The following is a 13,678-nucleotide window of genomic DNA, read 5'->3' on the forward strand; positions in this document are numbered from 1 at the left end:
TGAGGCCCTGGCTGCTTTGTGACCCTGTGACAGAGTCCATGTTCCTCCAGGAACCAGGAGGGAGCCCCACCTGCCTGGCAGGTAGGGCCAGGATGGGGACAGGATGGGAGGTGGGACATAGGGCCTGACCTCTGCCCCAGCTCAAGGCCTCCATGTGCTTTTTTTTCCTTGAGACAGAGTCTTGCTCTGTCGCCCAGGCTGGAGTGCAATGGCGCGATCTCAGCTCACTGCAGGCTCCACCTCCAAAGTTCAAGCAATTCTCCTGCCTCAGCCTCTGAAGTAGCTGGGATTATAGGCACACACCACCATGCCTGGCTTTTTTTTTTTTTTTTTTTTTTTTTTTTTGTAGTAGAGATGGGGTTTTGTCATGTTGGTCTTGAACTCCTGGCCTCAAGTGAACTTCTATCCACCTTTGCCTCCCAAAGTGCTGGGATTACAGGTGTGCACCACCTAGCCTTGTTTTGTTGTTGTTGAGAAGAAGTCTCGCTCTGTCGCTCAGGCTGGAGTGCAATGGCACAATCTTGGCTAACTGCAACCTCCACCTCCTGGGTTCATGGGATTCTCCTGTCTCAGCCTCCCGAGTAGCTGAGATAACAGGTGCGTGCCACCATGCCCTGCTAATTTTTTGCATTTTTAGTAGAGATGGGGTTTCACCATGTTGGCCAGGCTGGTCTCAAACTCCTGACTTCAAGTGATCCACCTGCCTCAGCCTCCCAAAGTGCTGGGATTACAGGTGTGAGCCACCACACCTGGCCATTTCTTTTTCTTTCCTTCTTTCTTTTTTTTTTTTGAGACAGAGTTTCATTCTTGTTGCCCAGGCTGGAGTGCAATGGCGCGATCTTGGCTCACCACAACCTCCGCCTCCCTGGTTCAAGTCATTCTCCTGCCTCAACCTCCCGAGTAGCTGGGATTACAGGTGTGCGCTATCATGCCCGGCTAATTTTTTGCATTTTTAGTAGAGATGGGATTTCACCATGTTGGCCAGGCTGGTCTCAAATTCCTGACCTCAAGTGATCCACCTGCCTTGGCCTCCAAAAGTGCTGGGATTACAGGCGTGAGCCACCACACCCGGTCATTTCTTTGTGAGACAGGATCTCACTCTGTCGCCCAGGCTGAGTGCAACGGCATCATCATTGCTCACTGTAGCCTCGACCTCCTAGGCTCAAGAAATTCTCCCAACATAGCCTCCTGGGTAGCTGGGACCACAGGTGTGTACCATCACAACGACCTCATTTATTTTTTGTAGAGACACAGTCTTGCTATGTTGCCCAGTCTGCTTCCACGCCATCTTTATGAGATGCTTTGGCCACTGGAAGCCAGAGAGCAGGTGAGAAGCAGAGGGGGTCCCAGGCTCATTCCTCACTGCCTTCGGGTCTCTGCTTGGTCGTCTCTTCCTCAGGGAGGCCTTTCCTGGCCCCACGGCTAAAGTAGCCCCCTGTGCTCTCTCTTATCCTGCTCCCCCTCCCTTGGCAGCGCCTCTCCACCTGACACTATAGAGAGAACGCACCGGTGGCTGTGCTTGATGCTGTCTCTCTCTCCCTGTGCCCTGCAATGTGAGCATTTGTCTTGCTCGTCAGGAAATTCAAGGTGTGAGCTGCAGTGCTCTGTGGTACCCTGAACAGCAGCTGCTTGGTATGGAGGCACCACGGTACCATAAAGCCCTTCCAGATTTAAACGATCAAAGAGAAGACTGCAGCCAAGCATGGTGGCTCATGCCTGTAATCCCAGCACTTTGAGGGGCTGAGGCAGGCGGATTGCTTGAGGCCAGGAGTTCAAAACCAGCCTCGCCAACATGGGGTAACCCTGTCTCTACCGCAAATACAAAAATTAGCCAGCTGTGGTGGTGCATGCCTGAAGTCCCAGCTATTCAGGAGGCTGAGGCAGGAGAATTGCTTGAACCCAGGAGGTGGAAGCTGCACGTGAGCCAAGATCTCGCCACTGCACTCCAGCCTAGGCAACAGAGCGAACTCCGTCTCAAAAAAATAAACAAACAACAACAAAAAAAGAGGCCGGGTGCAGTGGCTCACACCTGTAATCCCAACACTTTCAGGGACCAAGGTGGGTGGATCATTTGAGGCCAGGAGTTCAAGACCAGCCTGGCCAACATGGTGAAACCCCGTCTCTACTTAACATACAAAAATTAGACAGGTGTGGTGGCACCTGTCTCCCAAGTAATCCCAGTTACTTGGGAGGCTGAGGCATGAGAATCACTTGAACCTGGGAGGCACAGGTTGCAGTGAGCCAAGATTGTGCCACTGCACTCCGGCCTGGGCGACAGAGTGAGACTCTGTCTTAAACAAAACAAAACAAAACAACTCTCGAAGGTATTTTCAGATTCCAAAACGATCATCTCTCGAGTTCCCTAGAATTGGACACAAAGCCTGGTACACAGTAGGTGCTCAGGAAATTGCCACATGATGAACAGGGCACACATCAGTGGCTGAGACAAATACTGGCTCTGAGTCTCCGCCCTACCCTCTCCAAACTAGGAGATCTGGTCTTTGGGATGAAAACACTAATAATTACATTTCTAAAAATTCAGCTTCCAGCTCTGAGACATGGTGCCTCAGGCAGACTGTCTGTGGGAGCACCACAGGAGCCATTCATGCCCCTCAGTCCTCACCTTTCCTTGGTAGCTGCTGAGGCCAAGGCTGGGGCTGGAACTGGAGCTGGAGCCGGAGCCGGGGTGGTGGTTGGGGTGGGCACAGCAGTGGGTGGAAGTTCCTCAGAGGCCAGCCTGTCACTGACCGTGTCCTGGAGGGTAACAGCTGAGAAGAGGCCTGACACGTTGAAGTTGATGTCTGGAGACAGAAGGAGTGGAGACGGCTCTCAGAGACCGTGCCAGACTCCTCACTCCACTGGCTGGGACCATTCCCCCTTCCCCTGAACCCATGTGGACCATGCTCAGCTTCCCCACTCCTGTGTGGGTCTCATCACAACCCCACAAAGCAGGCAGACCATCCCCATTGTAGAAATGAGAAACTGAGGCTCAGACTTCCTCCTGGACTCATGGTGAGTTTGTGGGGCTGCAGGGGAGGGAGCAGGGCAGAAGGAGGGCACCCAGCAGGGGATCCATGCAGGCAGGAGCTTTACCTCCAGGGAAGAGGGTGTCTGCATTCTGGATCAGCGCCTCGACGACACCCACCACCTGGATGGAAGACACGGAAGCCGCATCCAGCTGGGCCTGGTCCCTGGGACAAAGAGATGCATCTGCTTAGCAAAGGGTTTGTGACCCCAACTCTCTGTCTGGTCCTGTGCTGGGCAGTGGAGACACAACGATCCATCATATTGAGTCCTTGTTCTCAAAAAGCCCACAAACCACCAGTTGATGGTAAATGTGTCACTCACGTGCCAAATGTCCCCCTTTCCTCACCCTGACAGACACCACTAATTAATCAAGGACTCTTTCCCTCATGGTTGTCATCTAGACAGCCTCTACCAAACAAATGCAATCAGCACGTGGGAGGAAATCTTGCCATCTATGGCCAGGTAAATAATGATGACTCCTCACATAGCACTGCACTTTACACTTTTTATTATTTCTTCTTTTTTTTTTTTTGAGACGGAGTCCTGCTCTGTCGCCCAGGTTAGAGTGCAGTGGTGTAATCTGGGCTCACTGCAACCTCTACCTCCTGGGTTCAAGCAATTCTCCTGCCTCAGCCTCCTGAGTAGCTGGGATTACAGGCGTGTACCACCACGCTTAGGTAATTTTTGTATTTTTAGTAGAGACGGAGTTTCACCATGTTGGCCAGGCTGGTCTCGAACTCCCAACCTCAGGTGATCCACCTACCTCGGCCTCCCAAAGTGCTGGGATTACAGGCATGAGCCGCCGTGCCCGGCCTGTTTCTTCATTTTTATTTTTTTTTTGAGACGGAGTTTCGCTCTGTTGCCCAGGCTGGAGTGCAGTGGCACAATCTTTGCTCATTGCAAGCTCCGCCCCCTGGGTTCATGCCATTCTCCTGCCTCAGCCTCCTGAGTAGCTGGGACAACAGGCACCCGCCACCACGCCCAGCTAATTTTTTTGTATTTTTAGTGGAGACGGGGTTTCACAGTGTGCTAATTTTTTTGTATTTTTAGTAGAGACGGGGTTTCACAGTGTGCTAATTTTTTTGTATTTTTAGTAGAGACGGGGTTTCACAGTGTTCGCCAGGATGGTCTCGATCTCCTGACCTCGTGATCCGCCCGTCTCGGCCTCCCAAAGTGCTGGGATTACAGGCTTGAGCCACTGCGCCCGGCCAGGGGTGGAGCTATTAATAGAACCTGATTGAGCCGGACACGGTGGCTCACACCTGTAATCCCAGCACTTTGGGAGGCCAAGGCTGGTGGATCACGAGGTCAGGAGATCGAGACCACCCTGGCTAACACGGTGAAATCCCGTCTCTACTAAAAATACAAAAAATTAGCCAGGAGTGGTGGTGCGCACCTGTAGTCCCAGCTACTTGGGAGACTGAGGCAGGAGAATCGCTTGAACTGGGGAGGCAGAGGTTGCAGTGAGCAGAGATTGTGCCACTGCACTCCAGCCTGGGCAACAAGAGTGAAACTCTGTCTCAAAAAAAAAAGAAAAACAAAAAACAAAACAAAACAAAGAACCCGAACCCAATCTCTGGGCTCCCAGCTTCCCATGCCACTAAACATCTCATGACCACCACTGGCCAGAATGCCTCTCTCCAAAGCCCTGTGGCCTGCACGGCCCCTTCGGCCTGTTCCTCACGGCAGCCGCAAAAACAGGAGCTGCTCAACCCACTCCAAAAATGGGGACACCGAGGCCCAGGGGAAAAATAAGACAACAGATGGCTGGGGTGGGATCTGCCTTCCTCCTCCCACCTCCCCCAGCCCACGGCCCCTCACCCTTCTTTCTCAGGTGGCCACAGCAAGTTGGGTCCCAGGACTATGGCGATGTTGCTGGGTGTCATCTTGTTCACCTCCTGCTCCTCGGCCAGTCGTGCCAGGAACTTCATCAGGTACCTAAGGGCAGAGGTAGGCTTAGGCCAGGGGCAGAACGCACCCAGCCCTGAGAATTCTCCAGCTCAGGGTTTCCAAAGAGTGTGAAAGACACCGCCCAGAATGGTCTTAACACTGTCACAGTTAAAGCAGCTTATCCGCTGAGCGCCAACCCTGCGGCCGGCACTGAGCCAAGTTGAGTCCTCGAAGCCACCCTACAGGGTAGGGACTATTACAGTCTGCATTTTTCAGATGATGACGCCGAGTGGCCTGCCCCGAAGTGGCATGCGAAGTCAGGCAGTATGGCTTCAAAAGTTCAAGGTCTCATTCACTTCAATGCTTTACATAAAAATATGTATGTGACTAATTCAGCCGGGTGCAGTGCCTCACGCCTGTAATCCCAGCACTTTGGGAGACTAAGGTGAGTGGATCACCTGAGATCAGGAGTTCGAGACCAGCCTGACCAACATGGTGAAACCCCATCTCTACTAAAAATACAAAACTTAGCCGGGTGTGGTGGCAGGTGCCTGTAGTCCCAGCTACTCAGGAGGCTGAGGCAGGAGAATTGCTTGAACCCAGCAGGCGGAGGTTGTAGTGAGCTGAGATTGCACCACTACACTCCAGCTTGGGCGACAGCGTGAGACCCTGTCTCAAAAAAAAAAAAAAAAACAGTATGTATATATATATGTAAATGACTAATCCATCAAAGCTGCATTTGCAGAAATATTTCTTAAAATATAGTGACAAGGCCAGGCTCAAGCCCAGGGTCCCTGACCCCAGCTGGGCTCTGGCTCTGTGGCAGGCTGGGGGGGCGGGCTTGGGCTCACCTGAGGTTGCTGAGGTTCTCGGGGGGCAGGCGGCTGCACACTTCTTGGAGGGCCTGCAGCCGGGCCCCTGGCTCCTTCAGGCTGCGGAGGGAGTGGAGAGACCTGTCAGCCAGCGCAGGGCTACCCCTTTGCATCCTCCTCTTCCCCATCCCCTCCCTCCTCCAACATCCTCACCTGGCTGCCCTCATCCAGTCGTCATAGAGGTCGAAGGTCATCAGGGGCTCTGGCAGCTCCCGCAGATAGGACTTGAGGGCACCTGAAGCAGGAGTGTGGGGGAGGGTCAGAGGCAGCCCCCACCCCGCTCTCCCACTTTCCCTGTAGAAGGAACCTCCGGCCCTTGTTCACACTAATGTGTCTAGATCTGACAGTTTCTTTGGGCTGCAGGCCCTTTTGAGAAAATGAAGGCTAGCCATCATTTCCCCAGAAAAATGTACAAACATTTTGGGGGGCTCATGATGGATCCCACATTAAGAACCCCTGAGCGTCCTCAGTCTCCTCAACAGAATATCATGTCTTGAAGCCAGGCTTATCTTGGGATCATTTCACGCCACTGCACCCCTTCCCCCCAACCTCCTGCCCAGGGCTCCCCGGATCAGGCACCTGCCACGGCGTGTGGGTCGGAGCAGAACTCCTCCAGGCTGTGGGGGTCCGAGGCCATCGTCTGCTTGAGACGCTTCAGCACTGAGGCCCCAGCAGCCAGACGGAAGAGACCCTGGGTTCAAGAGGGGGCAGGCAAGGGTCACAGAGGGGTGGGCAGGGCAGGATACCCAGGGGCCTTGTAGCCTGGGGTGTGTCACTGGCCCTCGCTAGGCCTGTGTCCCCACTGGTGTGGCCGGCAGTGTGGGCACCATGGTGTCCACAGGCCTCAACCTTCAAGGTCTAGAATTCTGAGCAAAGGGCAGGGCTGGGAAGTCTGGGAGGAGGTGGGAAAAATCATGGGGAAATGGGAGCCCAGTCAGAAGTGGAAGGGAGGGGCCAGGCGCGGTGGCTCATGCCCGTAATTGTAGCACTTTGGGAGGCCCATGCAGGTGGATCACTTGAGGCCAGGGGTTCGAGACCAGCCTGGACAACATGGTAAAACCCCATCTCTACTAAAATAAAAAAAATTAGCTGGGCATGGTGGTGGGCATCTGTAATCCCAGCTACTTGGGAGACTGAGACACAAGAATTGCTTGAACCTGGGAGGTAGAGGCTGCAGTGAGCCAGGAGCATACCACTGCACTACAGCCTGGGTGACAGCGAGATCCTGTCTCAAAAAAAAAAAAAAAAAAAAAAGGGCCAGGCACAGTGGCTTATGCCTGTAACCCCAGCACTCTGGGAGGCCGAGGCAGGTGGATCACCTGAGGTTAGGAGTTCAAGACCAGCCTGGCCAACATACTCTCATCTCCATTAAAAAATACAAAAATTAGCTGGGCGTGTTGGCGCACGCCTGCAGTCCCAGCTACTTGTGAAGTTGAGGCAGGAGAATCACTTGAACCCAGGAGGTGGAGGCTGCAGTGAGCCGAGATCGCGCCACTGCACTCCAGCCTGGGTAACAGAGCAAGACCCCGTAACTCAAAAAAAAAAAAAAAAAGAAGTGTAAGGGAGAAAGGAGGCCCCAGCAGGATTGCTGAGTAGCTCAAAACTAATTTGGGGTATCTGCCACCTCCAGGGTCTGTCTGCAGGACAGGGGGGCAATGTATTCACAGCAGATCCAGCCAGTGTGTGGCAGTGGAGCCCCTGGTTTGAGAAGTCACCTTCTCATATGACTCTGGGCATGGTTACCTCTGTACCTCTGTCTCCCTCTTGTGAAATGGAGCGAGGAATGCAAAGGCTTCTAGCACAGCGCCTGGCCCACGCGAGCATCGACACGCGGGAGGTAGTGTGGATGCCGCAGGAGGTGACCATGTCTTCTCCCAGGGAACTGGGCTCGAATGAGGGAATTTCAGGCACCACGACAGGGCAGCATGTGGGGGGTTTGGGACAGAATGAGGGCCCCAGTGCTCCTTCCCCACCTGCCCCAGGGGGCCCCACCTCTTCCTTCGTGCCCTCAGAAAGCAGCATCATGACGCAGGCCTCAATGGGCAGGGCAATCTCCCGGCCCAGCTCATGCAGGTGGGTTGCCAGCGACACCCCATACACCCTGGAGAAGTGGGTGGCTGCCATCGACGGGGAGTGGTCTGCAGGGATGAAACAGATCAGCGGCCCAGGGCCTTTCCACCCAAGCAGTCAGGCAGGGGCACCCCCCTGATGTCCTCAAGGTGGTACCACCTGCCACCGACTATCCAGGCCCACATCTGAAATCATCCATCACATCTCTCGAATCGGCCCGCCTCCACTGCCTCTGTCCTAGTCTAGGCTACTGTTGCCTCCTTCCGCCTCACAGGCCTGGCTCTAGTCCTGCCCCCTTCACTCCACCCTCCACATGGCAGCCAGAGCAGCCTCTCCATCACAGATTAAACCCAGCTCTCGGACCCCAGCCACAGCTTTCTGCTGCCTTTCAGGATGAAGTGGAAGCTTCTCAGTAAGCCCCGAGCAGGGCGGGGTCAGGGGTGTGGTATCGCCGGGCCTACGTCCCCACCTGCTTGGCCATGGTTCTCCCTCAGCTCAGCCAGGGCCGTGTCCAGAGAGCTCAGTGACCTGCGATGGTAATCGGCTTGAATCTCCAGGAGCTGTGGGGGCGAAGGGACACCCTGAGTGGAAGTGAGGGAAGCTGAGCCTTCTCTAGGGTCCTTGAGAGCAGACACCCCCTCCACCATAGCACAGAGCCCCACTGGACCCTGGCTGTGGCATTTAGCCCCGAGCTCTGGATGGATGGGGCCCGGTCTTGGACTCACATGAATGAAATAGTTGGCATAGGAGTCCTCCTTGGTAACAAAGTGGTACAGGTCAGCCAAGTACTCGTCCTTGGGGACAGAGAGGGGAGAGCTTACATTGGGTGAGGCAGGGGGTCTAGAGGGAAAGAGGAGGCTTGGAGGGGTTGGTGACCTGTGCCCCAGGCCACACAACTGCAGGTGGAAGTCCCAGCCAGGCTCCTCTCTTCTGCCAAGGTTGGTGCTTGGGGCCAGCCCATGGGAACTCCCTCAAACTTTTCTGGCTTCTCGTCCCCATCTCTGTGTCCCCATAGCCTTAGCACAGTGCCCTGTTTTGTTTGTTTTTTTGTGCGGTTTTTTTTTTTTTTTTTTTGAGACAGAGTCTTGCACTGTTGCCTGGGCTGGAGTGTAGTGGTGTGATCTCGGCTCACTGCAACCTCCGCCTCCTGGGTTCAAGCAACTCTCCTGCCTCAGCCTCCCGAGTAGCTGGGATTATAGGTGCCCGCCACTACGCCCAGGTAAGTTTTTGTATTTTTAGTAGAGATGGGGTTTCACCATGTTGGCCAGGCTGGTCTTGAACTCCTGACCTCATGATTTGCCTGCCTCCCAAAGTGCTGGGATTACAGGTGTGAGACGCCGCGCCCGGCCCTGCACAGTGCTGTTATCATCCAATCATTCATTCACTCTTCATTCATTCACTTACTCGTTCAGCAAACACACGGAGACTCAGGGAACAGACCAAGTCTTGGCCTCCCCATGTTACGCATGGGGTACAGACAGAAGAGGGTACAAGGGAATGGCGGAGCTCTGCTGCCTCCTAGCCACATGGCCTTAGGCAAGTCATGTCACCCCTCTGAGCTTCAGCTTCCTTGCCTGTGAGATGGGGCCAGGACCCACCCCTGCCACCCCTGTACATCCAGGAGACCCATGTGGCCCTCACCCTGCATTGCTCCACCTTCCTCTTCAGCTCCTCCTCCTCCTCCTTCAGCGTCTCCACCTTGTTGGCCATAGTCGTGTGGCTGTGACTGCCCGGGCCGCCTCCCAGGCCTTGACTGCTGCCTGAATTCTTGGTTGCCTGACTGAGCCTGGGGATGATCCCAAGGGGAGCTGGTCACCTGCCCTGTTGCATGTCCAGAGCCAAGTGTCCCCTCCATACAGCAGACCACATGGTATTCTAGGATTTGGAGCTGCAGATCTGAGAGCTCCACTGGCTGGGGCCTCAGCCCAGGCTGGGCTACGAGTGCGCTGGGTTGCCCCCTGGTGGCGGGTTTGGTGATCACAGCCACCCAGCAGAGCCGAGAACAGGGACAGCCGCAGGACTGTTTATGGCGGTCCTACGCTTTGGGGTGGCCCCAGCACCAGCTGTGACACACACGGGCACACCCTCACAGATACCCTCACCACCTGTGTTTCCAGGGACCAGGCATGCGCAAGTATACACACTGTACTTAGCGGACCCCACAGCATCCTCCTGGTGTGGCCAGGGCCTCAAAGCTCTACGACCACCTCTGTGGGCTGACCCAGATATGAGGCCCCTGAGTGGCCGGGGCTCCCACCTGCTCTTGAGTGTGTTCCAGTCGGACACGAGCTTCTGGAGGCTTTTCTTGTGCTTGAGGATGGCTGGCAGCTCCTCCTGAGGATGGGCATGGGGGGTCAGTGTGCTGGGGGAGGACGGAGCCAGCAACCGGGGAAGGTGGGGACCGGGAGCAGGGCACAGGCTCACCTCACTCAGCCTGCTGAGTGGCTGCAGGACGTCCCTCTCCAGGGTCATCTCAAACTCGGCCAGGATGCGGGCCAGCTGGTTCTGGATGGCACAGCTCATCTCCAGGGCCTTCCTGTGGACACGGCACCCCATGGGCCCAGGCGCCCGCTGCCCTCACCTCCACTGGAAACACCTGGTGGGGCCTCTCCTCCTTCAATTCCGGCCCCTCCTAGATATCCTTCATCTCTGCTAAGGCCGAACACCCTCCCAGGCCTGGCCGCCCTCACTGACTTGAGCACTGTCCCCGGCCTGGTCATTCTTCCGATGTGGATGCCCTCACCACCTGGACCCCTCCCAGCTGAGATCATGTCTTGGTAGCCCCAGGTGAGGGCAGGGCCCCGTCTATGCTCACCCCATGCTGGAATCAGGGTCCAGCTCCTTGAAGCTCTCGGCCATCGTGGTGGACAGAGCCATGAGGGGAAGCTTCTTCTGCAGGGAGGTTGGGGCCGGCAGTGAGTGTCCTTGCCTCCCTCCACCCTGCCTGAGCAGCAGGCCAGCCCCTTGGGGGCAGGTGAGGAGGGAACCCAGGAATGCCACAGTCCCAGATGAGAGTGGAAACAAGATGACAAGGCATGGTGTGGGTGACATTTCCCTGAGACCATGGATGGAGCCCCTCCCCATCTGGAGTGCCCTTTTCCTCTTCCCAGAAGCCACTTGACTGGGCAGGAAGGGATGACCAAGTCCTACTGCAGACTGGGAAACTAAGATGCAGGGAGGGCAGGGAGCTTGCCCCAGGTCACACGGGTGGAGGGAGAATGGGAGGGGGAGCTGGCCTGGGAATGGGGGCTCTTTCCCCTGTGCCAGGGTATATGTGGCTGACCTAGCCACTGCTGAGCTCAAACGCCCTATGACTCCCAATTTCCTTGTCTTGGCCACACTGAATTGTCAACTGATTCCAAAACATGGCCCCACACTCCCACCCCATCTGGAGTTACGGAGAATGCCTGCTTTGGGATCAGAGACCAGGGTTCAAACCTCAGTTCTGCCACTTACTGGCTATATGACCTTGGGCAAGTGACTTTACCTCTAAGCCTCCAATTCCTCATCTGTAAAACAGTGCCTTTCCCTAGGGTTGTTGCCAGTGTTCCATGAGACAATGCGCTAATATGTTAGCAATAGGCTGGCAGTTATCAGCCAATAAACACTGCCCCTTGATTAATACATGAGTATCCCTCAAAAGCCAGCTCAATTGCTACCTCCTTCAGGAAGCCCTCTGAGGCTGCCCCATTGAGAGCCTGCTCTGCATGCTGAGTGGACAGAGAAGTTCAGGTGCTGGCAGAGGCCTGGCCTTGGCTTATGGGGATTGGTGCACAGGAAAGTGGGGTAAAGGTGACAGGGAAGGTACAGGGCCTTTTGAGTGCAGTGCCAGAGAGGCCTTGGAACAGAGCAGTCTCCATGCCCTTGGTGCCACTCAGACTGGCAAGGAAACCCCAGCCCCGACTTTGCTTCCCCATTGGACGGAAGTCTCCTGCTCAGGCTCCTCCTTCCCAGGACCCCCGACTCACCACCCGCTTGTCCATGTCTGCCCCACTCTGGCCCTGCAGACAGGCCTGCAGCCGCTTGTGGACGTTGTGGGCTGCTCGCTTGGCCGGCTCCAGCCGCTGTTCTACCTGGCAAGGAGGTTTGGAGGTTAAGGATCAAGAAAAGTTGTCTCCCCCTGAGCAGGAAACTTTCTCCTGTCCCCTGGGGACCCCATGGCCAACAGCTTGAGGAATGACTCAACCCGGGCCCCTAGCTGGCATCCCCGCCCTGGCCCTCTGCTCCGACAGCCTGCACAGGCCTGCCTTCCCACCCGCCCGGCCCAGGCACGTACCTGCAGCAGGTCCTCACCCAGGAACTCAGCGGTCTCCGGGGTGCTGCGGGGGGAGAGCGCTTCTGCTGAGCCTGCCTGGGTTAGAACGCCCCCTACTCCCCCTCCCCGCAGCAGGGCACCTGGACCCCAGTGCCTCCACTGTCCCTCCCAGGTGCGGCCCGCCCTGGGTGGCCCAGTTGCCTCATCCCAGTCAGAGCACATTCCATGGGGGTGGGAATAGGATACATGGGTTTTTCCTCCTCCACCCAGGGCTGTGTCCTGAAAGAGGGCGGACAGATGAAACTGAAGGGGAGGCTGGGAGACCCACCCAGGGCCTAGCTTTGGGACACAGAAGCCTCTCTTCTGCCCACTCCCAAATCCTCGGCCCACCCCAGGATGAGGAGTATTAGCTGGCTCCAAGAACGGGAAGTGCGGGAGCTCAGAGTCCTAGGCTCAGTCACACAGCACTCTGGACTACAGCTGTGGGCAGGGGTGCACAGGCCCCTGGACCCCACCTGGGGACACATGGGGGATGCCGAGGCCCATGGCAAGGTGGCCTAACTGCCCAGGCTACGTAGGCATCTGTGCCAGTGGGAGACTAGAACTAGGTCTCTGGACACCCGGTCCCCTCCCCGGACCCAGAGAATGGGGAACTCCTGAGGCAGGGGAAGAGGAGCAGAGAAGACAGGCCCTCAGAGGCTCCCCAAACTTCCGGCGTCCGTGCTACCGGCTCAGAGGCTGGGGGTGGGAGCTGGGAGACCTGGGGATGTTTCCACCTGAGTCTGGGAAAAGCAGAAACAAGACAGAGAAGCAGGAGGCCCCTGAGGTGGGGGGAGGGGTAAGGGAACGGACGCCGCAGGCCAGGGGCAGGCCCCTCCTCCCGCCAGGCCAGGACCCGTCTCCTCCCCTCGCCCCAGGTCTGCGGCCCTAAATGGACCCTCCTCCCTCCCCAGCCCAGCAAGCAGAGGTGGTGAACTGCCCCATTGTCCAGAGGGAACAAGTGAGGTCAGGAGGACCATCCACTTAGAGACTCGTGGAGGCAGAGAAATCTGTGTCCTAGGGCAGAGAGCATTCTCCCGCCTGAAGCCCCCTCCAATCCAGTAAGGGGGGGCATCCCTTCCCGCAAAGGCCACCCCTGCTCCTCCAGCTCTGCCCGAGAGACGGGGGCGGCGTTCAGAAGGGAGGAAGAGAGGGTCTGGCCGCTCAGAGAGTGGCTGCTCAGCTGTCCCCAGTCTCCCCCATCCCCGTCTCCCCCCACCCTTTTACGACCCCTCAGGTCCTGCCGGGGTAAGAGTGGGGCTGGAAGGGGGTGACACTCACCGTCCCAAGCTGCCCGTCTGGGCCAGCTGCCGCATGCGGTGCAGCTGCCTCTTCATCATCTTGGGGGCGGGCTGGGGGCTGCGGGGTCACGGCGGGGGTCGCGGGCCCGGGCAGCCCCCGGCCCAGCCTGCCTCTCCTGCGGCGCGGCTCTCGCCCCGGATGGGTGGGCGGCGCTCTCGCTTCCTGGGCCGCCGCGCGGCTCTCGCTGGCGGCCGGCTCTCTCCTCCCCCGCTCACGACTCCGC

General features: G+C 56.8%; 1 protein-coding gene across 5 annotated transcripts in view; it reads right to left on the reverse strand.

Annotated features, from left to right (window-relative positions):
* Positions 1-13,612, reverse strand: part of SH3BP1 (SH3 domain binding protein 1) — a 28,409-nt gene extending 14,797 nt beyond the window's left edge. For all 5 annotated transcript variants that reach the window (XM_045363677.2, XM_065522158.2, XM_045363675.3 and 2 more), the window contains exons 1-16: positions 13,435-13,612; positions 12,136-12,178; positions 11,828-11,932; positions 10,675-10,751; positions 10,284-10,395; positions 10,117-10,193; positions 9,501-9,645; positions 8,585-8,653; positions 8,329-8,419; positions 7,782-7,927; positions 6,369-6,480; positions 5,943-6,024; positions 5,769-5,849; positions 4,849-4,965; positions 3,094-3,191; positions 2,624-2,801 (exon numbers count right to left, since the gene is read on the reverse strand). In XM_045363677.2, coding sequence (XP_045219612.2) covers positions 2,624-2,801; positions 3,094-3,191; positions 4,849-4,965; positions 5,769-5,849; positions 5,943-6,024; positions 6,369-6,480; positions 7,782-7,927; positions 8,329-8,419; positions 8,585-8,653; positions 9,501-9,645; positions 10,117-10,193; positions 10,284-10,395; positions 10,675-10,751; positions 11,828-11,932; positions 12,136-12,178; positions 13,435-13,493 — 1,592 coding nt within the window. In that variant the 5' untranslated portion in view covers positions 13,494-13,612. The remainder of the gene's footprint in view (positions 1-2,623; positions 2,802-3,093; positions 3,192-4,848; positions 4,966-5,768; positions 5,850-5,942; positions 6,025-6,368; positions 6,481-7,781; positions 7,928-8,328; positions 8,420-8,584; positions 8,654-9,500; positions 9,646-10,116; positions 10,194-10,283; positions 10,396-10,674; positions 10,752-11,827; positions 11,933-12,135; positions 12,179-13,434) is intronic.
* Positions 13,613-13,678: the final 66 nt, after the last annotated feature.

Source organism: Macaca fascicularis, chromosome 10 (genome assembly GCF_037993035.2).
Source record: "Macaca fascicularis isolate 582-1 chromosome 10, T2T-MFA8v1.1".
Classification (NCBI taxonomy): Eukaryota; Metazoa; Chordata; class Mammalia; order Primates; family Cercopithecidae; genus Macaca; species Macaca fascicularis.